At 32.9% G+C, this 25,368-nt stretch overlaps 3 protein-coding genes across 5 annotated transcripts in view; 2 read left to right on the forward strand and 1 right to left on the reverse strand.

The window, feature by feature from the left end:
• Positions 1 to 7,752, forward strand: part of LOC125030495 (TBC domain-containing protein kinase-like protein) — a 9,923-nt gene extending 2,171 nt beyond the window's left edge. The window contains 18 exon segments of the mRNA XM_047620541.1: positions 1 to 20; positions 188 to 345; positions 585 to 740; positions 950 to 1,055; positions 1,407 to 1,601; positions 1,846 to 1,958; positions 2,168 to 2,308; positions 2,434 to 2,583; positions 2,741 to 2,849; positions 3,074 to 3,115; positions 3,117 to 3,236; positions 3,458 to 3,635; positions 3,904 to 4,110; positions 4,442 to 4,603; positions 5,079 to 5,230; positions 5,513 to 5,658; positions 6,048 to 6,213; positions 6,432 to 7,752. The exon segment at positions 1 to 20 is cut by the window's left edge and continues 87 nt beyond it. Coding sequence (XP_047476497.1) covers positions 1 to 20; positions 188 to 345; positions 585 to 740; positions 950 to 1,055; positions 1,407 to 1,601; positions 1,846 to 1,958; positions 2,168 to 2,308; positions 2,434 to 2,583; positions 2,741 to 2,849; positions 3,074 to 3,115; positions 3,117 to 3,236; positions 3,458 to 3,635; positions 3,904 to 4,110; positions 4,442 to 4,603; positions 5,079 to 5,230; positions 5,513 to 5,658; positions 6,048 to 6,213; positions 6,432 to 6,533 — 2,423 coding nt within the window. The 3' untranslated portion in view covers positions 6,534 to 7,752.
• A 585-nt stretch (positions 7,753 to 8,337) lies between these two features.
• Positions 8,338 to 15,072, reverse strand: LOC125035139 (vacuolar protein sorting-associated protein VTA1 homolog). Its single transcript, XM_047627333.1, is given in 6 exon segments — positions 8,338 to 10,069; positions 10,204 to 10,270; positions 10,410 to 10,638; positions 13,705 to 13,841; positions 14,128 to 14,231; positions 14,914 to 15,072. Coding segments are annotated over 6 exon segments (798 nt in total). The 5' UTR covers positions 15,023 to 15,072; the 3' UTR covers positions 8,338 to 9,917.
• A 301-nt stretch (positions 15,073 to 15,373) lies between these two features.
• LOC125030499 (COP9 signalosome complex subunit 6-like) lies at positions 15,374 to 25,018 on the forward strand. Of its 3 annotated transcripts, none has more exons than XM_047620553.1 (8): positions 15,374 to 15,500; positions 20,291 to 20,444; positions 20,844 to 21,011; positions 21,195 to 21,326; positions 23,607 to 23,758; positions 23,995 to 24,157; positions 24,324 to 24,517; positions 24,656 to 25,018. In XM_047620553.1, exons 2-8 carry the CDS (start codon positions 20,294 to 20,296, stop codon positions 24,794 to 24,796), a joined length of 1,101 nt encoding a protein of 366 aa, XP_047476509.1. In that variant the 5' UTR covers positions 15,374 to 15,500; positions 20,291 to 20,293; the 3' UTR covers positions 24,797 to 25,018. The 3 variants fall into 3 exon arrangements, with proteins under 3 accessions (XP_047476509.1, XP_047476516.1, XP_047476525.1); XM_047620560.1 differs by lacking the exon at positions 15,374 to 15,500 and adding an exon at positions 18,490 to 18,563; XM_047620569.1 differs by lacking the exon at positions 15,374 to 15,500 and adding an exon at positions 18,495 to 18,527.
• The last annotated feature ends 350 nt before the right edge of the window (positions 25,019 to 25,368 follow it).

Here is a 25,368-nt window from a genome sequence, read left to right on the forward strand (position 1 = left end):
TAGCACAAGTGGCTCATCAGGTGAGGGTATTTACTGTGTGATAAGTTATGCAAAATTATATATACATTCATTTTGACAACAAAGTGTATACATATTCATGACTCGGCATAGATGGGCCTATAAGGATTCAGTTAATCCATATGACTACCATATAATATTACTGAGCTACCATTCATATCTGTTATAGGTCATTCAAGGGCTAGTTTACCTCAACAACTTTGGAACTGTGAACTGCAGCTTGAGTCCAGACAATATCTTAATTGACCCATGGGGAAAGGCAAAGCTATATAACTATGGACTTTATTACATGACAGAAGCAGGCACAGCAGTTTCGTTTCCACTTGGGTCAGTACAAAGTTGCATATCTACCTGCAATTTTTCTGTTTTTCCTGCTTTCAAATATTGCAGTATTGCTTTGTTGTAGCATTCCTTAATATTGTTCCAAATACATGTAATAAAAAAAAATCCTTGTTAGATACAGTATAACTTAAATGTCTGATTGAAAACTGAATAGAGTATATACTGATGATGTTTAATTCTAAAGGATTTAGAAATAGTCCAGTTCATAGTACCTTTTCATGTAGGGTTGTGCAGTACACAGCACCGGAGGTACTTCTGCAGGGTGGGATCCAGGACAGTGGGACAGGCACTCCTACTGTATCAGGCAATCCAGCTTGGGATGTCTGGTCTCTTGGCATGATTTTGGCTGAATTGGCTCTTGGCTGCAAGCTTTTTTCCAGGTAAATGTATAATGGAATTAACCTTTGTTTGAAACAAAGTTTAATGGATAATGTTGAAATCTTCATGTAAAACAAGATGTCTTTAGTAGGTTATATTTTTTGTTCAGTGATTATCAGTAATTTTGATTATCCTAAATCTTGTTGTGGGATCTACTGATCTACTGACTTGTGGTAAAGTTTATAAAAGTATTTTCATGGTTAAATTTCAGAACAGAAGGTGTAGAGAACATAGTAGGAGAAGTATTGAAATTGACTCAAACAAATGATCCCCTTCGGTGTTTGGCTGAGATGCATGGTGCTGTTAACAAACTCGATGTAAGTGTGATTTTTTTTTTTTGGATTGTCATCTGTAGTAAAGTTTTCATGATATACAATGTGCAATAAATCAGATACTTGTTAGAGTATAAGATGTATAGATATTTACAGAATTACAGTTTTAGTGAGATATTTAGATATTGATTTCTATGATATAGTTTGTTATCTTTTGCTTTGATAGAGTAGTATTGTGATCAGTAGTTATCACTGATATCAGAACATTACAAGTACAGAATCTTTTATCAAATTTTTTTTTTATCTGACTTTTCCCTGGATGATTAGACTTTCCTGTATAAGCATTTAGGATAAAAAAGTCAAATTGCATTCTCTAAAACCCTCCTTTATATACAGGCTGTGAGTGAAGAAATGAGAAACTTCCTCTGTCAGTGCTTGGCAGTTGATGCTGAAGAACGGCCTCTACCGCGCAACCTTCTGTCTCACCCGCTCTTCCATCCTTTCATCATTTCCGCTTCCCTTGTGCCGATTCTTCCTCATTTTCCAGTCATTGATCCCTCTCTTTGCCTTGTTGATTTTGCACAGTACAAGGTATGTGATTTCTTTTTGCTTGGGTGTGTATGTGGATGTGAGTGGATTGGATGCATCTGTGAGTGAGATAAGGAGATGGTTGTGCTGATCTCCAAATGGATTATCTGATTTTATGGAAATCTTTAATGTGAATATTATCACATATCTTTGAAATCATTGCTTCTACATTCATCACTCATGCATTATTGCTTGTATGATAAGATGGTCTTATCATCGTTTACTGATTTTTAACATTTTATTTCAGGCAAAGTTAGGTGTTATGGAAGAAGATAAAGGTGAGATGCTTTTGGACTATCCTCTAAAACAAAACTTAGAGGATTCTCAGAACACACCGGTTGATGAGAATATGACATACAGGTATGAAAATTCTCTTTTGTATGTATATGTAGATTTTCATGCTTCAGTCCTGTTTGTTTATAGCTCTCTCTTGATATTTAGCATGTAAAATTATCATTATTTTAATGCTGTATGTGTGAAAATGAAAATATGCATTATCATTAACACAGAAGTGGTATTACTATTTTGCTTTCCCCAATTCATGAGCTTAATGATTTATCGTTTTACAGAAAGTGTAAAAGAGATCAGCTAAGTGAAAGAAGCATGAAAGAGATTTATTATATATGGCAACTAGCTGGTGGTAATGTTGAACAAGAACTGAAGAAACAAAAATTGATTCGTACTAAGCCAGCAATATTAACTTTGCCGAGGTATGTTTTCACTGGTTTTATTGTAAAAGTGTTTGTCTCTTGATGTGATATTCCATGAAATTAGTGAGGATTGAAACTCTTATTATGGAATTCTCACTCCTTTATCATCATTTTGCCAATCTCAGTATAATGGGAGTTGAAGGAGAGGTCTTCGGTGGAGGTATGAATCGCCATCAGCTGTTGGAAGCAACGACAATCATACTCCCTCTGCACAACTTGAGAAATAGGCTGGACCACATTCCCCCTGAGAAATATTATCCTCTTATAACACAGGGGTAAGTTTGTCTGTTTTTATTTACGATACAGGCAAAGTTAGTTATTATTTGTATTTGTGTTTATTATGATTTACATGAAGAATCATTATTTTGAAATTAAGCATGCATAGAATTTAGGCAAGTATCATTTTCTCATATTCTTTTTGTATGCTGTTAGTGAGTGCGGCACAGATGAACTAGAGACCAGCCAGCTTCCGTTAGTCATAAGAGAAAGGGATGTGGAATATCAGTTCCATCGTTTATTGATCTTTGAGAGGTTATTACAGGTACCAAGGCAAAGTATTATTGTATTTCTTTCTGGACATTTGCTGGCATTAATTTGTGTCATTAATATTATTATTTTTTTTGAAGTAGTGTTTAATGTGGTAACATAAGTTATGAGCCTAAACAAAGATTGAGATGTAGTTTGGTGTGATATGAAATAAATAAAATTATAAGTATTGGGACTTAATATATGAAGCAGCTTTAATCTGAGTTATTTATTTTTTAGGCCTACCCTTTCAAGGCAGAATGCATTCTAAAGGAAGCCAGGAAAAGACATTCCGCCATATTTTAGAGCTCTTGTCTGGGCATCTCTTCTGCGTGTCGATGGTGCTGTGGCACAGACATACCAACAAGTGGACAAGGAAACGCCAACACCCACAGATAGACAGGTTATAATGTTACTTCATTTTATTATTGGTTTAGCAGTTTCTTGTAAATATTGATTAAGTAGATTTTTTGTCCATGACACTGGTTTTGTATTTGTATATTTGTTTACTTACATCTGTCTGTCTCTCTGTCTTATAAATTTATATACATGATTTGTTATGCTATTTTATGCATTCAACAATTTAACAGAAATTATGTATTATTTAGATATTTTCATTAACAGATTGAAGTAGACATTCCGCGCTGCCACCAGTACGATGAGTTGCTGTCATCACCTCAGGGACATGCGAAATTCACTCGTGTGCTGAAGGCCTGGGTTGTGTCACATCCTCACTTGGTGTATTGGCAAGGCCTAGACTCACTCTGTGCACCTTTTTTGTACTTGAATTTCAACAATGAAGGTAAGTAAGCATTGCTAATTTTAGGTGTATGATGAAATATCTGTTGATGATTGATTGCCTTACTGCCTCATAAACTTTGTCTTGAATAGAACAGATTAAGTTTATAGAAAAAATCACTCTGTGATTTGTTCTTTCTCCCATTTTTTTAAGAGGAAACTTTAAAATTATAAGTGTTTTCACCCATTCCATACATGCCTAGTATAAGGGGAATTCCATTTACAGTATCTAGTACATTTTTCATACATTATTTTTTTTTTTTACCTTTCAGCTCTGGCATATTCATGCTTGTGTGGATTCATTGATAAATATCTCCACAAGTTTTTCTTGAGAGACAATAGTGCAGTCATTCAGGAATATCTTGCCAAGTTTTCACACATGATTGCCTTCCACGATCCACAGCTGTTTAACCACTTGGATAACATTGGTTTTATCCCAGAGTTGTATGCCATCCCGTGGTTTCTTACTATGTACACACGTAAGCAGGCAGTTATCTTTTATGGTTCATTGCTGTGATTACTATATATGAAAATTATTTTAAGGCTTGAAAGGTACCTAAGAAGCAGTTTTACAGATTTAATATTATTGAATGTCTATTTTTTTTAGGATAACTAAAGAAAAAATCAAGTGAATTCCATAGGGCTTGAAAGTTTTACTAGAGGATCTTACTGTATATTAGTCATTATAGTAGTTCTAATAAGAAGAATAAGTAATAAAAAAAAAAAGCCATATAGAGATATCATTAGATGAATATATATAGATTGCAATTACCAAGGAGACTTGATAGTATCTTTTTATTTAATTGACAGATGTGTTTCCCCTTCACAAAATTTTCTTGTTGTGGGACACACTGCTTCTTGGAGAAGCATCACTGCCGCTGTGTGTAGGCGTCGCAATTTTACGACAGTTGAAGGATCGGCTACTGCAGTTTGGCTTTAATGAGTGTATTCTTCTATTCTCTGATATGCCAGGTATGCAGTTTATCTACTCTTTTCTTGTTTAAAAATCTACTCCTGTCTGATTTAAGAATATTTAGTAACTTAGTTACTATATTGATAACTTTTGATCTAAGTTTCTAGAGCATCAGTAACTACCTTTAATTATTTTTTTGTTTTGAGTTGCAATAAGGTGATAATCGCATTATGTAAACTGATGATTATAAGAAACAAAAGTAAGGGAGTAACAAGTGCGTTGACAAAAGCAAAATACTTCCTGCAAGTGTTGTAACATAAATTGATTGTGTTTTTATCTAAAAGGGATTTAACATTATAATAATTGATTACAATTTAGAGATAAAATTTCAAATAGAATGGGAATAATTTTTTCATGCATAGATATCTGAAAATGGAAGAAAGAAAAAAAAGCAGAGGTCAATTCTATGTCCCTATTTTCATCTTAGTGTAGATGTATGATTAAAATCTGAAATTCTTTGGCATCCACTCTCAGATATAGACATGGAGCGGGTTGTGCGAGAGTCTGTCCAGGTATTTTGCTCAACACCCCCATCAGTCACCTTCAGGCAGCATGAGAAACCTCCACCAGACGCAAGCAAAGAGACGTCACCTTCTCCTCACCAGACACAGGCCAATCAAGATCTGGTGGGTGTCCATATGATTTTTCTTTTTCTTTTTTTTTCTTTTTCTTTTTTTTATTCTTGTTTATTGTATTTATTTTATATTTTTGGCAAGCAGTTTACCCCCCTATCATTTTTTTCTTTTAATTTGTTTTTATTCATGCATTATTGCATTTTGATTGCTCATTATTATTTTTATTTGGACATGATAGGTCTTGATAGTCATTTACCTCATTGGATAGTATTCAGTAGAAAGTATATGTAGGATGTGTTATGTTCTTGGAGATCACATTGGACTCCTCTCCAGGTTATGGATGGTGTGACGGTTGTTGAACTGAAGTCAGAGAAATGCCCAAGAGTTTGCGGTGCAGATATACTGGAACTTCTTGCCCAGAAGAGAAGTCGTAGTGGACGAGCAAAAGTTCTGGTAGTTGACGTTCGCACATCGGAAGAGTATCCTTTTATAACTATCTACAAGTTATTGTTAGTATTCAGGCAATTAGAACTGCAAGAAAAAATATCTATTCACAAACATGTACTGTATTAACCAAACTAACATGTAATTTCCCATCCTGTTAATAATTGGTCTATTTGTTTATAATAGAAAATATGTTGTTTTTAAGTTATTATATCTCCATTTTTATATAAAATTTAGACTTCAGAAATTATTAATTTTCAAGTCATTTTTCATTTGCTTACATAAAAAAATTATTTTTCATTGTAATGCAAAAACCATTCCTTGTTCATTTTGTTGGTGAAGGTATTTGTTTTCTGTTTTGTTACAGAAACAGTTTACTTTCCAGTTTATTACCAAAAGTATTATCCTTAATAAGGTCGTTCAGATTTGCTAGAGGAACCTTATCAGAAGCCGTAAATCTGCCTGCTGAGTCTTCATTAACGCCGGAAAATTTACTTGTTCCCGGCCCTCAAACTGATGTACTGAATTCCTATCGTGGTAAAATAATCGTGGTTATGGGATCACGCAGTAATAGGGATCAGGTAAATAAGGTAAGTCTAAAATTCATCTGTTAATGAAATGTCTTGTATCTTTAAAAATCTGAAAGTTCGTGTGAAGTGTGTCTAGGAAGGCACCATAAGAGCCTGTGGAAACCAAGTACTAAATTGTTTGTTAATAAAATCTTTCTTTCTTTGCTACCTATTTTGATATATTTTTGTGCAAGTGTACATTATTATTATGATTATGATTGAATTCTTTATTTTTCCAGTTCGCAGAGGGTCTTTTAGCACAGGAATTCCCTCGTGTCTGTACGCTGCACAAAGGAGTAGAGGTGTTCCGGGCGTCGGGAGCACTAATGGTTCCGTCATAAGCCTCTGGTGGAGAGATGATACGATTGCTGGATTTATATGACAATATTTTAAAATATTATAATCTATTTACATATTCTTTATATATATTGTATTTTATTTATTGATATATAAGTGGTGTCAGCACTGGGGAACAAAAATCCTCAATGACTCAGGTATAATGATGGTTGATCTTACTTTTCATTTGTCCACTGATGTTACATTTATTGTGCATGTCCAAATTTCAGTATGTATTATAATTATTTACTAAGTTGTATTTCAAATCCCTGTCTCTGTGCTTTAATTTAGTATCAAGTGAGAGAGAGTATAAGAATGAAATAAGACTGCGTTAATAAATTGCTCCATATTTTAGTCCCCATCTCACCTACTTAGAATACTCATGGAAAGTTTACCGAACTGATTAGATGTTTAATCAGTCTTTCCTAATATCAATGTCTTGCCTTTCCAATAGTTGTTTTCTTTTATAATATATGTAACTTGGGAGCTGAGTTGGTGTATGGTGTTGTTGGCTGTGTTAAGGTAAACTGTACATACCAATTTATTTTAAAGGTTAACATATACATATTGTATACACTAATATATATGCAATTGCTTGGGGTATATTTATTTGCATGCCTGTTTTATATGTACATGTAGAAAACACACAGAAAAACAAACAAAACCAAACAAAACAAACAAACAAACAAACAAACAAAGAAACACAAACAAAAAAACACAGAAAAACAAACAAAAAACACAAAACAAACACACAGATATATTTGAATGTTTTTGTATTTATGCAAACATGTATACAGTACATACTTTGTAATGGTCTGCATCCACACACTTGTACAGTATATGTATTATTTAGCAGAGGAAAAATTATTGTTGAGAATTATGTGCCAGACCAAGCATTATGCAATGGATCTCTAGCTCTTTTAAGTAATTTTTTGTTTTGATAATAAATGGTACATAATATTTATAAATTGTTGACATGAAGATCTGTTTAGTAAATGTACGAAATTAAACCAAAGATTTTTTCTTTCTTTTAACAGAAGAAATACATGAATATAAATGATTAATTTACTGATCAGTTCCAGTGTATTTTTGACAAATGTAATTTGAATTGTTTTTGTTAATTATTTTCTAAATAGTTGACTTTCCTTCATGAGCATAGAAACAGTTGTATGCAGTGTATCTTCCAGTATTTGATCATGAAGAAATCAAATAACATAAAGGCTATTTTATAATTTTTATTACATTAAACCCAAATATATAATTGCCTATAAAAGTGAGGAATATGGTTGTATAATTTTGTTACTGTCTGGTATTACAGCTGATAGATGGACAATTTTGGACTAAACTTTTGAATTAAGGAACAATTTTCATGTGCTCCTCATATTTTGACTTATACTTTTGAAGGGTCTTCTATCGAACTCCCTTCCCATCACCAGCCTCAAGAGTTCCAAGAAAATGAATAGGTTGCCTTAGTTTTTTTGTTTTTTTTGGCGGGGGGCATTTAAATTGATAATGATCTAATTTTATAACTCTCATACACAGAGATCATAAATGTTAAAAACAAAGCTTATTATTAGCAATGGATATGGTAATAAAACATCATATCAAATAATTTTTGGGTCTCAAGAGATGAATACTGGCATTGGTTCACTGCTTATGAATCTAGTTGAGAAAACCGCAATGGAATTAGAAAGCAAAAGCAATTGAGCCAAGTGTCCATGTTAAATCACAGCTGACTTCTGTTACGATCCTTGTCCCATTTGTTAACTTGTGACTATATTTCATGTGGGATAAGCAAAAAGCATAAAATGTGGTTGGTAAACATGTATCTCAAACCTTACAAAATGATACACTAAGGATAAGTGTAGAACAGTAATTATGTGAAAAAGTAAAATACAAATTTATTCTAAATTATAAGCTTTTACCAGTCCATCTTTTTCTGTAAAAAATATATATAATGGTATGGCATGTAGTTATAAATACCCTTTTTCTCTCGTCACAAAAAAACAAGTTTTATTTTCTTGTTAGAATGCTGTACTGTACAACAAATAAGTAAGGATAATAATATTCCTTTGTGATGTGAAGACAGTATATATTGTAGCAGAGTTGTGACAATCTGATATATTGTACAGTGGATGGGAATCATACATAAAACATTAACTAACTATAAATGAACAAATGAACCCAAATCAAATTTCTGTACAATATATAACTGATTCAGGAGAGATCACTGGTAAAATAAAGGCCACAGCTGGATCTGTCATATATCATTACCAGAAATATGGAAATATACATTGAAATTAAATGCATGGGCCTTTCTATTACCAGGTATAACAATGCTCAGATGAGGAAAAAAAAATCATGAAATTAATATCATCATTAACACAATAACACCATGACCGTAAACATTGTTCAAAATCTCTTGCACAATTTGTCCAACTTAATAATATTTTTTTTTGTATAAATGATTACAAAATTTCTTAATCGCTGGAAAATAAACTACAGAGTTATGAATAACAAAATACCTTAGTATCAACAAAATGGCAAAAAAACACTCTCCACAAAGAAGAGAACAACTTGGAAATCTCTCAACCTTCATATTTTGACTTGATGTTGTCAAGGTTGATTTCAAACTTGTTAAACTCATCTTTCAGTAAACCTATTTTGCGAATTGTGTTTAATGCTTGCACCTTCACTTATCATACACCAGGAAAGGAGAAAATGATATATCATACAAATCTGGGGGTTAATTTGCTGAAATATATACGCACAACTCTGTGAAGCAATTATTTGCATCTAAAGGATTTACGATTTTTATATCTAACTGATGGCATTACGTACAAGAAAAATTCCAATTTGCAGGAACTTTCAACCAGAATAAGAAAGCATTTGCTCAAAATCATTATATCAAATCCGTGCTCTCTGGCTGCATCTGATTATCATTGTCCAGAAATTAAAATATGTCAGTAAGCCTTTCTATTCCTTCACAAACAAAAAAGTTAAAGCTTTTCATTTACAATGCATCACCAAGAATGTATGTGTGCGTAGGTATATGTATCTATAAATTTATATTTGCTTATACATATACAAACAGGCATATAGATACATCCACACACACATAAACACAAACTAACACCCATACACACATACATAATCGCTCATAAACACAGAAAAGCTTGCACGCATGTAAGCATGGATGCACATGTGCAAACAAACAAACAAACATGCATTCACGCACATACGCACACACTCACACACTGATATATATAGAAATTCTGATTACAGCTATAGAACATAAATTTCATATACTTCCATACAAGAGGCTTAATATTCTCATTGCAGAAATAATAAATGACATTACTACGAGATAGAGAGGTTTGTCTCTTGTCTCAACTGTCCTTTCCTGTTTTGAGCAGATTTATTGCTTTCTGGAGATTATCTATTGCAGTTTTTGAATCATCATAGTCGAGTGCAGAGACCGCCCACTTGCAATATTTCTGGGCTTTATTCATGTCAGATGGACTCAATTTAACACCTGTACCTATAAGAGAAAGAATGAGAAGAAAATTCAATATTTGCACATATATTAGCAAATACCTCTCAAGTGAATCATTAAATATAAAATGAAACATGTGGAGAACTAATGCTAAAACTAATGCTAAAACATTTTCTTACTTGACGTCTGTGTCACTGGCATGTGGGGGATGTTCCCTGCATCTGGTGTTGGCTGGACTCGAGGCATCTGCGAAGCAGAGACTTGTGATGATGACATAAAGAGAGAAAAAATCTGAACAAGAGGTACTACAAATTTATTAATCAACATCAATCAATGATATATGATATCCTTGAGTATGTTATTTTACAATCTTAAACCAACATACCTGAGGTACAGAATGTGGCACTGACGGAACTGATGGAGGTGGAGTTGAAGAGGACACATCTGGCAGACCTCCTGCTGATGCGCTATTCGGCACAGAGGGTAGAGACATTCCTGGCTGAGGCGGGTGGGACCAGCCCAAGTCTGCACCTCCACTATGACCCACGGCCCCTTGTGCTTCGTCCCCGCCCACGTCTTCTCCTAAGCCTTCATCATCTGAAAATGTATAGGAGCTTCAAGTCTGGTCATGATTATGATGAGATGTTACTAATTACCTGAATCATATATGAATTTTAAATTAATACTATATTAAAGTTAAAATGACAATACTAATATTACTAAAATGACAATACTAATATTACTAAAATGACAATACTAATATTACTAAAATGACAATACTAATATTACTAAAATGACAATACTAATATTACTAAAATGACAATACTAATATTACTAAAATGACAATACTAATATTACTAAAATGACAATACTAATATTACTAAAATGACAATACTAATATTACTAAAATGACAATACTAATATTACTAAAATGACAATACTAATATTACTAAAATGACAATACTAATATTACTAAAATGACAATACTAATATTACTAAAATGACAATACTAATATTACTAAAATGACAATACTAATATTACTAAAATGACAATACTAATATTACTAAAATGACAATACTAATATTACTAAAATGACAATACTAATATTACTAAAATGACAATACTAATATTACTAAAATGACAATACTAATATTACTAAAATGACAATACTAATATTACTAAAATGACAATACTAATATTACTAAAATGACAATACTAATATTACTAAAATGACAATACTAATATTACTAAAATGACAATACTAATATTACTAAAATGACAATACTAATATTACTAAAATGACAATACTAATATTACTAAAATGACAATACTAATATTACTAAAATGACAATACTAATATTACTAAAATGACAATACTAATATTACTAAAATGACAATACTAATATTACTAAAATGACAATACTAATATTACTAAAATGACAATACTAATATTACTAAAATGACAATACTAATATTACTAAAATGACAATACTAATATTACTAAAATGACAATACTAATATTACTAAAATGACAATACTAATATTACTAAAATGACAATACTAATATTACTAAAATGACAATACTAATATTACTAAAATGACAATACTAATATTACTAAAATGACAATACTAATATTACTAAAATGACAATACTAATATTACTAAAATGACAATACTAATATTACTAAAATGACAATACTAATATTACTAAAATGACAATACTAATATTACTAAAATGACAATACTAATATTACTAAAATGACAATACTAATATTACTAAAATGACAATACTAATATTACTAAAATGACAATACTAATATTACTAAAATGACAATACTAATATTACTAAAATGACAATACTAATATTACTAAAATGACAATACTAATATTACTAAAATGACAATACTAATATTACTAAAATGACAATACTAATATTACTAAAATGACAATACTAATATTACTAAAATGACAATACTAATATTACTAAAATGACAATACTAATATTACTAAAATGACAATACTAATATTACTAAAATGACAATACTAATATTACTAAAATGACAATACTAATATTACTAAAATGACAATACTAATATTACTAAAATGACAATACTAATATTACTAAAATGACAATACTAATATTACTAAAATGACAATACTAATATTACTAAAATGACAATACTAATATTACTAAAATGACAATACTAATATTACTAAAATGACAATACTAATATTACTAAAATGACAATACTAATATTACTAAAATGACAATACTAATATTACTAAAATGACAATACTAATATTACTAAAATGACAATACTAATATTACTAAAATGACAATACTAATATTACTAAAATGACAATACTAATATTACTAAAATGACAATACTAATATTACTAAAATGACAATACTAATATTACTAAAATGACAATACTAATATTACTAAAATGACAATACTAATATTACTAAAATGACAATACTAATATTACTAAAATGACAATACTAATATTACTAAAATGACAATACTAATATTACTAAAATGACAATACTAATATTACTAAAATGACAATACTAATATTACTAAAATGACAATACTAATATTACTAAAATGACAATACTAATATTACTAAAATGACAATACTAATATTACTAAAATGACAATACTAATATTACTAAAATGACAATACTAATATTACTAAAATGACAATACTAATATTACTAAAATGACAATACTAATATTACTAAAATGACAATACTAATATTACTAAAATGACAATACTAATATTACTAAAATGACAATACTAATATTACTAAAATGACAATACTAATATTACTAAAATGACAATACTAATATTACTAAAATGACAATACTAATATTACTAAAATGACAATACTAATATTACTAAAATGACAATACTAATATTACTAAAATGACAATACTAATATTACTAAAATGACAATACTAATATTACTAAAATGACAATACTAATATTACTAAAATGACAATACTAATATTACTAAAATGACAATACTAATATTACTAAAATGACAATACTAATATTACTAAAATGACAATACTAATATTACTAAAATGACAATACTAATATTACTAAAATGACAATACTAATATTACTAAAATGACAATACTAATATTACTAAAATGACAATACTAATATTACTAAAATGACAATACTAATATTACTAAAATGACAATACTAATATTACTAAAATGACAATACTAATATTACTAAAATGACAATACTAATATTACTAAAATGACAATACTAATATTACTAAAATGACAATACTAATATTACTAAAATGACAATACTAATATTACTAAAATGACAATACTAATATTACTAAAATGACAATACTAATATTACTAAAATGACAATACTAATATTACTAAAATGACAATACTAATATTACTAAAATGACAATACTAATATTACTAAAATGACAATACTAATATTACTAAAATGACAATACTAATATTACTAAAATGACAATACTAATATTACTAAAATGACAATACTAATATTACTAAAATGACAATACTAATATTACTAAAATGACAATACTAATATTACTAAAATGACAATACTAATATTACTAAAATGACAATACTAATATTACTAGAATGACAATACTAATATCATTGATAGTAACAGTAACAGTGACTGGGAAACTTACTTATTGAACCTTTCATTGCGATCTTCATTATCTGCCCATGAGAAGAGCCTATGAACAACATTTTCTACAAGAGCTTGGCCTGCAACATCACTCGTTACAGCTTCATTATCAGCATGGGTCTGATTATTAAGAAAATAATTAGAATAATTTTAAACATAAATGAACATTGAGTTTAACAGTTAATTAGTAATAATCTTGAAAAAAAGAAAGTAATACATCTTTAAAAAATTAGCAACATTTAATACCATGCTCACATGATACATAATTACTAATCTATTATATTATCGTAATACCTATATATATATCAGATTACTCCAGTGACACTGACATTTACATATAACTTAAAATATTATTATGCTAAAGTAGTCAAAACTTCCAAAAGGATATGACATGATAAAGATTTACCTTCTTGAAGGTTTCTAAATAATCCATAAGGGCAGTCAGCAGAGCACGGGCTTCTGGTGACTTGCGGTCCAATTTGAGTGATGTCTGCAGTGCATAGAGTCGAACTGAAGAAATGAAAGGTAAAAAATTACTAAACACCTTATCATAAGAAGGATTACAGAATGCTGTAAAACATTAGTGAGTAAGACAAGAAGTGTTTAAGAAAATCATGTGAATAATGCATGAAAAAAGATTTTGGCAAGAACATACAAAATAAAATGTGGCTGGTTTGTGTGTATATATATATATATATATATATATATATATATATATATATATATGTGATATAATTTTACAAATAGGCCTACAATGTATGATATCTTACATGTCAAACAGTAATTAATTAATAATAAATAATGAGTGCTGGTAACAAACACTTTCTTTATTGTGCTGTATAAAGAAAGAAAACAATAATCCTTCCATACATTTTTATGATTACAATGGATTTCTAAAAGCGCCTTGGCAAAGAATAACACTGATTTTCTGGCATAGGTATGATGCAATATACCGTAACTAATAACAGCATCAAATTAGCTACTAGGTATTATTGGTAAACCTTAAGAATTTCTACAGATCTACAATGATCCCTGTCCAATTACGCTGACATGTGGTCTGCTAATAGCTGACACACAAAAACACCAGAACACAAGAGCGTCCGCCACCCAATGACACCCAAAACAAAAATTTCCCGATCTCCATTTTTTTTCTCCAGTGAACGAGCCACTTCCAAACGTCCCCCGAACTTACCCCAATACGCAACGACGGGCTCCCTCTTGTCATAGTCATTAGCAATCTTGAGATAATGCTGGACGGTCTTCAGCTGAGGAGGACACGGAGGTAAGTTGGGCGACGACATCTTCTCTTGTTGTTGTTGTGGCGAGGACACGTCCGCGTTCACTGCTGGGCCAAAGCTCTTTTTTATGGGTTTTTTTTTTTCGTAATTGGATTTGTAGGTGTGGATTTTTTTTTTTGGTAGGGGTGTTTGGTTTTTTTTATTGATTTGCGGTAGATGTATATGTTTGTGAAGTGCGGTTTGGTTCTTTATTTTGGGGGGTTTAAATTGTACTTGAATGTCGTCTGTTCTAGCAGTATATTTTGTTCCTTTCCTTTTTTTATGCTATTATGCCGGTCACTTTTCATTGAGAAAATATCAACTTGCATTTAAAAAACATCTTTCATGTAAATAAAGTTGATAAGAAAAAGTGCAGACGAAGTTATTTCTGTCTTTTCATTTTCCAACAGGATACAGGATTTTGATGCGTCATTATATCGTACCAAGTGCTACCATGAACTAATATTCTTTACTTATCTACCTGTGTATAGCATATCTGAAGGTGAGTTTCACATTTACTTGATCATTTTTTCCTTATAACGTGAATAAAAATGTACTGCTCCAATTAATGAAGCACAAAAATTATCTTAATGCTTCATATGCGTATGTATGTATGTACGTATGTACATATACACGCGCGCACACACACACACACACACACACACGCACACACAGATTTCCCTCACCCTGTTTGTCTGTCTCTGTTTCTGTCTGTCTTTGTCCGTCTGTCTGTTTGCCTCTCTCTCTATATATATGTATATATATGTGTGTGTGTGTGTGTGTGTGTGTGTGTGTGTGTGTGTGTGTGTGTGTGTGTGTGTGTGTGTGTGTGTGTGTGTAGTGTGTATGTAGTATATATATATATATATATATATATATATATATATATATATATATATATATATGCATATAACACATAAGCGCCAGAGAGGGATAGAATGGGAGAAGTACGCTTTTATATTCCATAAAATAGAAATGATAATGATAATGATAATAACAATGGTCATAATAGTAAAATTATCATCATCATCATCGTAAGCATTTTTATTTGTTTTTATTAGGTATTATTAGTGTTATTCTCATCATTATTGGCAATCTCTTTTATAATCATTGTCATTACTATTATAATTATCAGCCTCATTATCATTATTATTAGTCTCATCATTACTTTCATTAATATCGGTGTTATCATTATCATATTTTTTATCATCATCGTCGTTATAAGCAAAGCACATTATGGTTTTAAGAGAGGCTGTGGTACCAGAGATGCAATCGAAGTCATACGTATGCTCAGGGAAAAAGAACGAGTCTATGGAAAGGAACTCTGAAAGCTTTCGATAGGATGAGCTGCACGCTGTCCCCCTCTGTTATTTTCAGTCTATGCAGAGGGAGTGAATGTTGGAGGAGAATTATTAAGAGATGTAGGGCTTGCAGGTGATCAAAGCATGGTTGCTGAAATTGAGAACGTGTTATATATAATAATGGACAGAGTAAATGAGGTATCACAGAAATATGGAATGAAGATCAATGTAAAGAAGACAGAGGTTATGGTTGTATCTAGACAAGGTGATGTTGTGAATATCACTCTAAATGGTAAAATAACTGAACAAGTTGTAAAGTGGGACCACCGATAACTGATGACGGGAATTGTGATACGGATATCAGAGCGAGAATTGCAATGACAAGGGCAGTTTTTAGCAGAAGGATAAGACTGTTAAGCAGTAATATGAATCAGAGTGAAGAAAAGAGATTGTGAAAGCGGTGGTCAGGAGTGAGCTCTAATATGGATCAGGAATATGGACAATGAAAGCGGACATAATTCAGAGAATAGAGGCTTTTGTCATTTGGGTTTGGAGAGGGATAGGAAAAATAAGCTGGGCAGAGAGGAAGACTAATGAAGAGGTGCTGTCAGTGGGGGGAGAAAAGAGACATTTGATGGAAGGATTGAGTAAAACCCCAAAAGATGGACTGGACAAGTGTTATGTGGAGAAGGGTTGTTGAAGGAGGTAACTGAAGGACAGAGAGCTGGTAAAAGACCTAGGGGAAGGAAAAGACTAGGCATGGTAAGTGAATCAAAGGAAGATGGGTATGTCAACATGAAAAGAAGAACAGAGAACAGAGTGGAGAAAATAGATGCCAAAAAGGACCTGTCGTGGAAAAGAGCACTAGAGAGATTATCATAATCGTTTTTGATGAGCCGTCTCCTGCTTCTATCACCTACGATGGTATTAAAATTCTATTCTCTCTCATATCCACTATCATACAATCTTTCCATCTTGTCTTGCCCCCCCTCCCCCTTCCTAGTACTTCCATATCCAATGCTCTTTTCTCGCCGTTTCTTCCATCGCTCCTCATGTGCACACCTTGCTTCTTGTTCCTTCACTGACACCTCTACCACTTTTACTCTTCCTCTAATCATTGCACTGCAATTTCTGCCCCTCTTTGTCACTCCACACATCCATCGTGACATCCTTATTTCAGACACTTTCATCCTCTTTGCGTTCTTCACAGGCACTGCATCTTCCGCGGACGTCACTGCAGGCCTTGCAAGCCCTATATACTTTCCCTTTCAGTCTCACTGGCACAAACCTCCCGACATAGTCCTCCAATTTTCCATCCTGGTTGAGCCTTTCAGATATTTATTTCTCCTTAATGTCTGCTGACAGGGTGGATCCCAGGTATCTCTTCAGTTCTACATCATTCAGTTTAATGTTTTCCCGTCTCTCAAGTTCTTGATCTGTACACATCATATATTTAGTCGTTCCTCTGCTTGGCATTCCTATACATTCAGTTTATCAGATTTACATACTTTTCCGGAATCCTACTTTCTCTTTCGCTCTCATACATCTCCACAGTTCCTGTCTCGGCATTCTGCCATAGGCTTTCTCCAAATCTATAGCTACCATGGGAAATTCTTTTCTGATTTTCTAAAGCCACGATCTCCACAGAGGTCGGGCGCGATCTTTGTGCATCGCTTATAACGGGATGCGCCCTGACTTTATTCGATATTCCTCGGTTTTTACTCATCACTGGTTTTGCCTTGTTGTAATGGACTTCTAATGGAATGAAAGTTCAGTGACTGTCCTTCCTGAAGCCATCCCTCCCCATCCACCGGGCTGGTTGCCGGCATAGAGGGGCGCTGCTAATGAGAGTAATAGTGATAATGATAATCTAATAGTGAAAATGATAAAACACAGTAATGGCGATGGTCGCGGTAATAACAATGATGATGCTGTTAATGTAACTATAATATTAGTAAGAATGAGATGGTTAACAATAATGTAAATAATTGAGGATAAATCTACCAATAAAAATACTAATACTAACAAAAACGGATTGATAAGCAATAATAAGAAAAGCAAAGGACAATGCTACTAAATGCTCCGACACCATCAGTAAGAATGGACTGATATCCATTAACAAAAATACTGAAAAAAACAAATAAACTAAACTATAATAGCGTCGTCTCCCCCACGTCGCCCGTTTTCTTCGAGCGAGGATTTGTTGTTATGGTGGAAAGGTGACGAGAGTGAGTCCGGTGGTATAAGTTCGGTTTCTGCCAAAGGTCGGTCTATTTCGGGGGTTTAGAGCTTGGGATGGAAATTCGTGTCGTAAGGAATGTTTGGCCTGTCTTGTGGGTAGGGTATGATTGGGGTGGTTTTCGCGAATGGCGTTTTATATGACGTAATAGGCAGGTCGTTGTTCAGGCGGGTTGGGAATCCGAGGCAATTTTGAGTATATTTATTCGCATTTTTTTCAGGATTTATAGTTTTGTCTTGGACGGGTATACGTGGCCGGTGGAAATGTACGAGGAATTGTGCGTATTACAACAGTTAGATGATGTGATTCGGAGGAGAAATTATCTTTTTTATGTCCATTTGGCGCCTCCGTGTCAACAGCATGGATTTTTTTTTTTTTTTTTTTTATTAATAAAATTTCCGATTTTGGAAATTCATTTACCTGTGGCATGCTACTACCACGAGGATTGCAGAAGGATCGAAGGGCAATGATTGATAATCACTATTTTGCCTTGATGATAATTTGTGTTAATTGGTTTTCATTTTAACAATAATGGCTATTTTTACAGTGCAGGAAATACAGGAAATTAGATTAGCAAAATGTTTAATGAGTGACTTTTCATGCCAGAAGTGATGCTATGTCTCTTGATTTTACCACCTTATATCAATAATAAAAGGAAATGTAAATGTTAATATCAGTGGAAAAGGTAGATTTTTAGACTTGGTCTGTCTTCAAAGCAATTACATTTTGGTTCCATGCTCACAAATTAATGTCTAACCAAATATGGAAGTAATAGCCCGTGAAATTAATAAAATAAGCCAAAACAGGCCCAAAACTCCCCTATTTTGTACAACTCAGCGAATGCATTTGGGGTGAGAGAGGTTTGTTGGGAATCCTCTCCCTCGGCTGGATTGTGACATGACTCTCAAGGCACATCACCTGGACCTGTTTGGGTTGTCTTGCAGGTCAAGAATTCCAGACACAGGTTGGGGGTAGCAGCAAATCAGAAGAAAACAGTATATATATCCACCTTATTCAAACGATTTTGAAATGTGGAATTATTCTAGAAAATTACTATAATAATACTGATAATGATGCAAGCGCGTGCGCGCGTACACACACACACACACACACACACACACACACACACACACACACACACACACACACACACACACACACACACACACTCACTCACTCACTCACTCACTCACTCACTCACTCACTCACTCACTCACACTCACTCACTCACTCACTCACTCACTCACTCACTCACTCACTCACTCACTCACTCACTCACTCACTCTCTCTCTCTCTCTCTCTCTCTCTCTCTCTCTCTCTCTCTCTCTCTCTCATAAATACATACATACATTATTTTGGTATATCTTGTAAAAAGAATTGTGCAGAGATAGAGAATAACAAAAGTGATGTCCTTAGAGAACATAGAAAACACTGTTAGCTAAGGAACCAGATAAGTAACCAGTCCAAGCTCTACCGTGTTGAATATGTGGTTTAGGTTTGTTGGCACCTTCTGCACAGATTAAATCAGAATTTGTATTAAAAATTGTCATAGTTTACTATGTCTAACCTGCAATAAGCATAAATCATATGTAAATGCTGTATTTGATTTGCATAAAAGAGTCAGATCTGTGATCTGTGAGGGATAATTTATAAGTACCTTGAGAGGAATGATTTTACTGTCAAGTTGTAATAGAAATAAAATGATTTCAAGATCAGGTTGTCATCGAACAAAATTAAACTTCCTGTTTTCAGAAAATGGCTAGTATGGAAGTAGATGAAGATGTCGCAGCAGAGGCCACCTCCTCGTCCCAGTCTGTTGCAGTGGAGAGTTCGAGTCAGGCTGCAGGCAATACCTCAAATTTTACAGCCCCAACCTCTCCAGCACCACCTGCACAGCCTGCTACAGGTATGATGATGATTTATTTATATTTATATATATATATATATATAATTTTTTTTTTTTTAGTTTATGTTTTGAAAATGATTGTAAATGGATGTATAAGAATGATGAGAGAGGGTTGATAGAAATATTACAGATTGTTGTTTACTTTCTATTTTCGTAGCATGAGAAATCAAGTAATAACAGTATAATTTTAAGTGTCTACTTGCCACATTACTTGGTACACATTTTAGTGTGAAGATTTATTTATTATTAGTTTCAGGAAAATGTTCAAAGAAATCTTTCACTTGTTTCTCAACTTTTCAACTTTGATAAAAACTATGTTTTTCAAAGTAATGGAAGTCATATATATATATATATATATAAAGTTCACCCCTTTGATATAATTTTAATGTTTATATACAGGTGGTGGAAGTGGTAGTGCCCTCAGTGATGTTAGCCCGGGAAATTCTGTAATGGCATCTGCTGGGACTGTGGGTAGTGTGTCAGTTTCTCTTCACCCTCTGGTCATATTGAATATATCAGAACATTGGACGCGTCAACGTGCTCAGGAGGTTACCAGTGAAGTGCAAGGTAATTGTTTGATTATTAACAAATCATCTCTTTGTGTATGTATTTCATGTTGAAATATATTTTAGAATGTTGATTTTTGTTCACTAATGTCTTTCTGTTTGTCTTTTATATTTTTCCTTACAAATCTAAGAATGATGTGCAAGTTATGTGTTTTTAGAACCCTTTATTTTATATTTCTTTCAGTGCTTGGAGCCTTGATTGGAAAACAAACCGGTCGTCATATAGAGATCATGAATTCCTTTGAGCTGAGCTATGATATGCTGGACGGAAACATCATCATCAACCGTGAATATTATACCCTAAAAGAGGAGCAGTGTAAGTTGTTCTTGTGACCTGTTGTGGTAACCTTTAATATAGCTTGATATGTAGCTTTTGTAATGTTTGACGAAACTGTTCTTGATTAAGTTCTTAAAGGCAGTACTTTATGGCATTGTATTAACGCAAAACCGATGGGCATTACATGTACTTTAGTAATTGTTTTTACTCATAAATGGTGCCACATATACTAAATTGCCATGAGCTAGTTATGAGTACTACTTGTCTCACCTGTTTACCCTTTTCCTTGATTTTTGAAAATATTTTATGGTATCTTATATTGATGTTACTAATGTAATTAACATTATAGTAATTAAAATGTATATAATAATAATAACAATTGATATTCATATCATTAGTAAAAATCACATTTTTCCTGCAAATTCAAGGAAAGGTGAAATCAGGTGAAGTCACAAGGTCTACCAATTGACTCCTTTGTAGCTAAGCACATGCAGAGCCATCTATGTGCAGAGATATTTCACAAAAAAATCTAAAATGAGCACATCATTTTCCTGGCAACTTAGGGTTAATATTATTGTATCTTCTATATTTTGCCAGATTATATAGGCTTTGGTGGTCATCATGATGAATGGTGAATTTTTGAACTCTACCTCTTGGTCATAAAATGTCTTTGAATTTTGTTAGCGCTCAGTAAGATTTTCCTGACGGTTAGACATGAATATTAATTGGAGTAGAAGTAGAATTATGGTTATTCATGAACCTTTTGGCACCAGAATACATTCACTGCCCACTGTAGTCGGTTTTATGAATTTTGATTATTAAAGTGATTTGGCTTCACAGCTGCATAGCCACCAAGGAGGCAGTTACTAGTCTTACCTAAATCGCTCTTTTTTTGAGTGGGGATGTGGGGATAGGGTCTATTTCTGTTAATCTTATAGTTATTGTAGTAGTTATAATTATTTTTATGATGATGATGATGATGAAAATAACATTTTGAACAGTATTGAAAAAAAAAAATATATATATATAAAAAGGGGTAAATAGATGAGGTCAAGTAGGTGCCCCTGGAGCCATCTGTGTGTAAACAAAATCAGTAAAACAAATCCATATTATCTATACATTCACTTCTAGTGTCAGTGAATATTATACCCTAAAAGAGGAGCAGTGTAAGTTGTTCTTGTGACCTGTTGTGGTAACCTTTAATATAGCTTGATATGTAGCTTTTGTAATGTTTGACGAAACTGTTCTTGATTAAGTTCTTAAAGGCAGTACTTTATGGCATTGTATTAACGCAAAACCGATGGGCATTACATGTACTTTAGTAATTGTTTTTACTCATAAATGGTGCCACATGTACTAAATTGCCATGAGCTAGTTATGAGTACTACTTGTCTCACCTGTTTACCCTTTTCCTTGATTTTTGAAAATATTTTATGGTATCTTATATTGATGTTACTAATGTAATTAACATTATAGTAATTAAAATGTATATAATAATAATAACAATTGATATTCATATCATTAGTAAAAATCACATTTTTCCTGCAAATTCAAGGAAAGGTGAAATCAGGTGAAGTCACAAGGTCTACCAATTGACTCCTTTGTAGCTAAGCACATGCAGAGCCATCTATGTGCAGAGATATTTCACAAAAAAATCTAAAATGAGCACATCATTTTCTTGGCAACTTAGGGTTAATAATATTGTATCTTCTATATTTTGCCAGATTATATAGGCTTTGGTGGTCATCATGATGAATGGTGAATTTTTGAACTCTACCTCTTGGTCATAAAATGTCTTTGAATTTTGTTAGCGCTCAGTAAGATTTTCCTGACGGTTAGACATGAATATTAATTGGAGTAGAAATAGAATTATGGTTATTCATGAACATTTTGGCACCAGAATACATTCACTGCCCACTGTAGTCGGTTTTATGAATTTTGATATTAAAGTGATTTGGCTTCACAGCTGCATAGCCACCAAGGAGGCAGTTACTAGTCTTACCTAAATCGCTCTTTTTTTGAGTGGGGATGTGGGGATAGGGTCTATTTCTGTTAATCTTATAGTTATTGTAGTAGTTATAATTATTTTTATGATGATGATGATGATGAAAATAACACTTTGAACAGTATTGAAAAAAAAATATATATATAAAAAAGGGGTAAATAGATGAGGTCAAGTAGGTGCCCCTGGAGCCATCTGTGTGTAAACAAAATCAGTAAAACAAATCCATATTATCTATACATTCACTTCTAGTGTCAGTGAATAAATTTTTGCTCATCAAACAAAAAAAATGTTTTAATGTGTTTAATTCATAACAGATAAACAGGTATTCAGTGACCTTGACCTCCTTGGCTGGTATACAACTGGTGACACACCAGGACCACCTGACCTTCTGGTTCACAAGCAGATTTGTGACCTCCTAGACAGTCCAATATTCCTCAAGCTCAATCCTATGGCACGGCACACTGATGTAAGTAATGTCCTTTGCATGCTGCAGACATGTGCAACAGACTCATGATATAAAGTATATGTAGCCTGCTTGGACCATCTCATGTCTTCGTATTTCTTTTTGGCTGCATGTCATTAAAAATTAAAGCTGATATTATGGTGATATATGATAAAGTATGATTCATTGTTGTTATTTTTTCTTTATATCTTTCTTTTCGAAGAATAATACTGTATGTACACTTGCTCACTTCCCAACAGCTACCTGTAAGTATTTATGAGAGCGTTCTGGATCTTGTGAATGGGGTACCCACCTTGCTCTTGGTTGAACTGCAGTACACCCTTGCAACAGAAGAGGCTGAACGCATAGGTGTAGACCATGTGGCGAGGATGTCTTCACATGATGTACAGGAGAGCTCAATTGGTTAGAGTCTCTAAAATCTTTTTCCTCATATTATGGGCGTAATACATTATGGGATTCCTGTATGTGTAGATTTGGTTTACTGTTTGTGCTTAAAAATATCCAAATGCTTAATTTTGTCAGATGCTTATTTGCTAGATCTAGCACTGAAAATGTTATTTTATTGCAGTGGCAGAGAACTTGCAGGCACAATACAGTGCGATAAAAATGTTGGCCAGCAGAGTGCGTCTTATAGCTGAATATGTTAAGGCTAGTCAGCGAGGCGAGGTGGAGTTCAATCATGAGATTTTACGTCAGGTTAATGCACTGGCTCATCGACTACCTGTCCTCAACAGTGAGAAGTTCAGGGGAGAATTCTATAATGTGAGTGCATTTAGTGTTTCCATGACATTATTATTGTTATATTTTGAAGATGAAACAGCTCTATCCAATATCTTACTGGTGAAGCATATTTTCCTCTTCTGCATCCGACTTATGGTCTATAAATGAACTTCTTTACAGCAATGCAATGATGTGGCGCTGATGTCCTACCTTGGAACCATCACCAAATGCTGTAATACCATGAACCGTTTTATCAACCGCTTCAACCTCCTACACGAGAGATTGGCAATGGGACGTCGTATGCGAGGACTTTTCTTCTAATATAATTTTTCTTTTTTCTCTTTATTTAGTGCCCATCAGCAGTTATTAAATATTCAGCTGATAATATAGGTGAACCTTGAAACCAGACAAATAATTTTTTTTTTTTCCCCCCTTTCTTAGAAATTGTTTGACTTTAATTTTCTTCCTCCTTTGCACACAGAAGAATTTGCCATGTTATCATTGATTATGTACTCAGTTCTGTCTTAATAAACTTAAAGTTATTAACACATTTATTTATCCCATTTAGTAATTAAGAATAAAAAAAAAAAAAAATCATATTCAGATCACCTCTGATACTCCTCATATGGCATCATAGGGTGAAGGATGTTAGGTTGTGTTGTCTCTGTACATGATTTGGTGTTCACTTTCATAGTACAGTGGTTCGTTTATTTGCTTGTGTGTGTGTGTGTGTGTGTGTGTGTGTGTGTGTGTGTGTGTGTGTGTGTGTGTGTGTGTGTGTGTGTGTGTGTGTGTGTGTGTGTGTGTGTGTGTGTGTGTGTGTGTGTGTGTGTGTGTGTGTGTGTGTGTGTGTGTGTGTGTGTGTGTGTGTGTGTGTGTGTGTGTGTGTGTGT

The sequence above is a fragment of the Penaeus chinensis genome, chromosome 2, assembly GCF_019202785.1.
Source record: "Penaeus chinensis breed Huanghai No. 1 chromosome 2, ASM1920278v2, whole genome shotgun sequence".
Classification (NCBI taxonomy): Eukaryota; Metazoa; Arthropoda; class Malacostraca; order Decapoda; family Penaeidae; genus Penaeus; species Penaeus chinensis.

Excerpts from the sequence above, each read along its gene's own strand:
- LOC125030499 (XM_047620553.1), top strand. The coding sequence starts at position 20,294 with ATGGCTAGTATGGAAGTAGATGAAGATGTCGCAGCAGAGGCCACCTCC. Across the intron at positions 21,012-21,194 it reads GGTTACCAGTGAAGTGCAAG|TGCTTGGAGCCTTGATTGGA; the intron begins GTAATTGTTTGA and ends TATTTCTTTCAG. Across the intron at positions 21,327-23,606 it reads TACCCTAAAAGAGGAGCAGT|ATAAACAGGTATTCAGTGAC; the intron begins GTAAGTTGTTCT and ends AATTCATAACAG.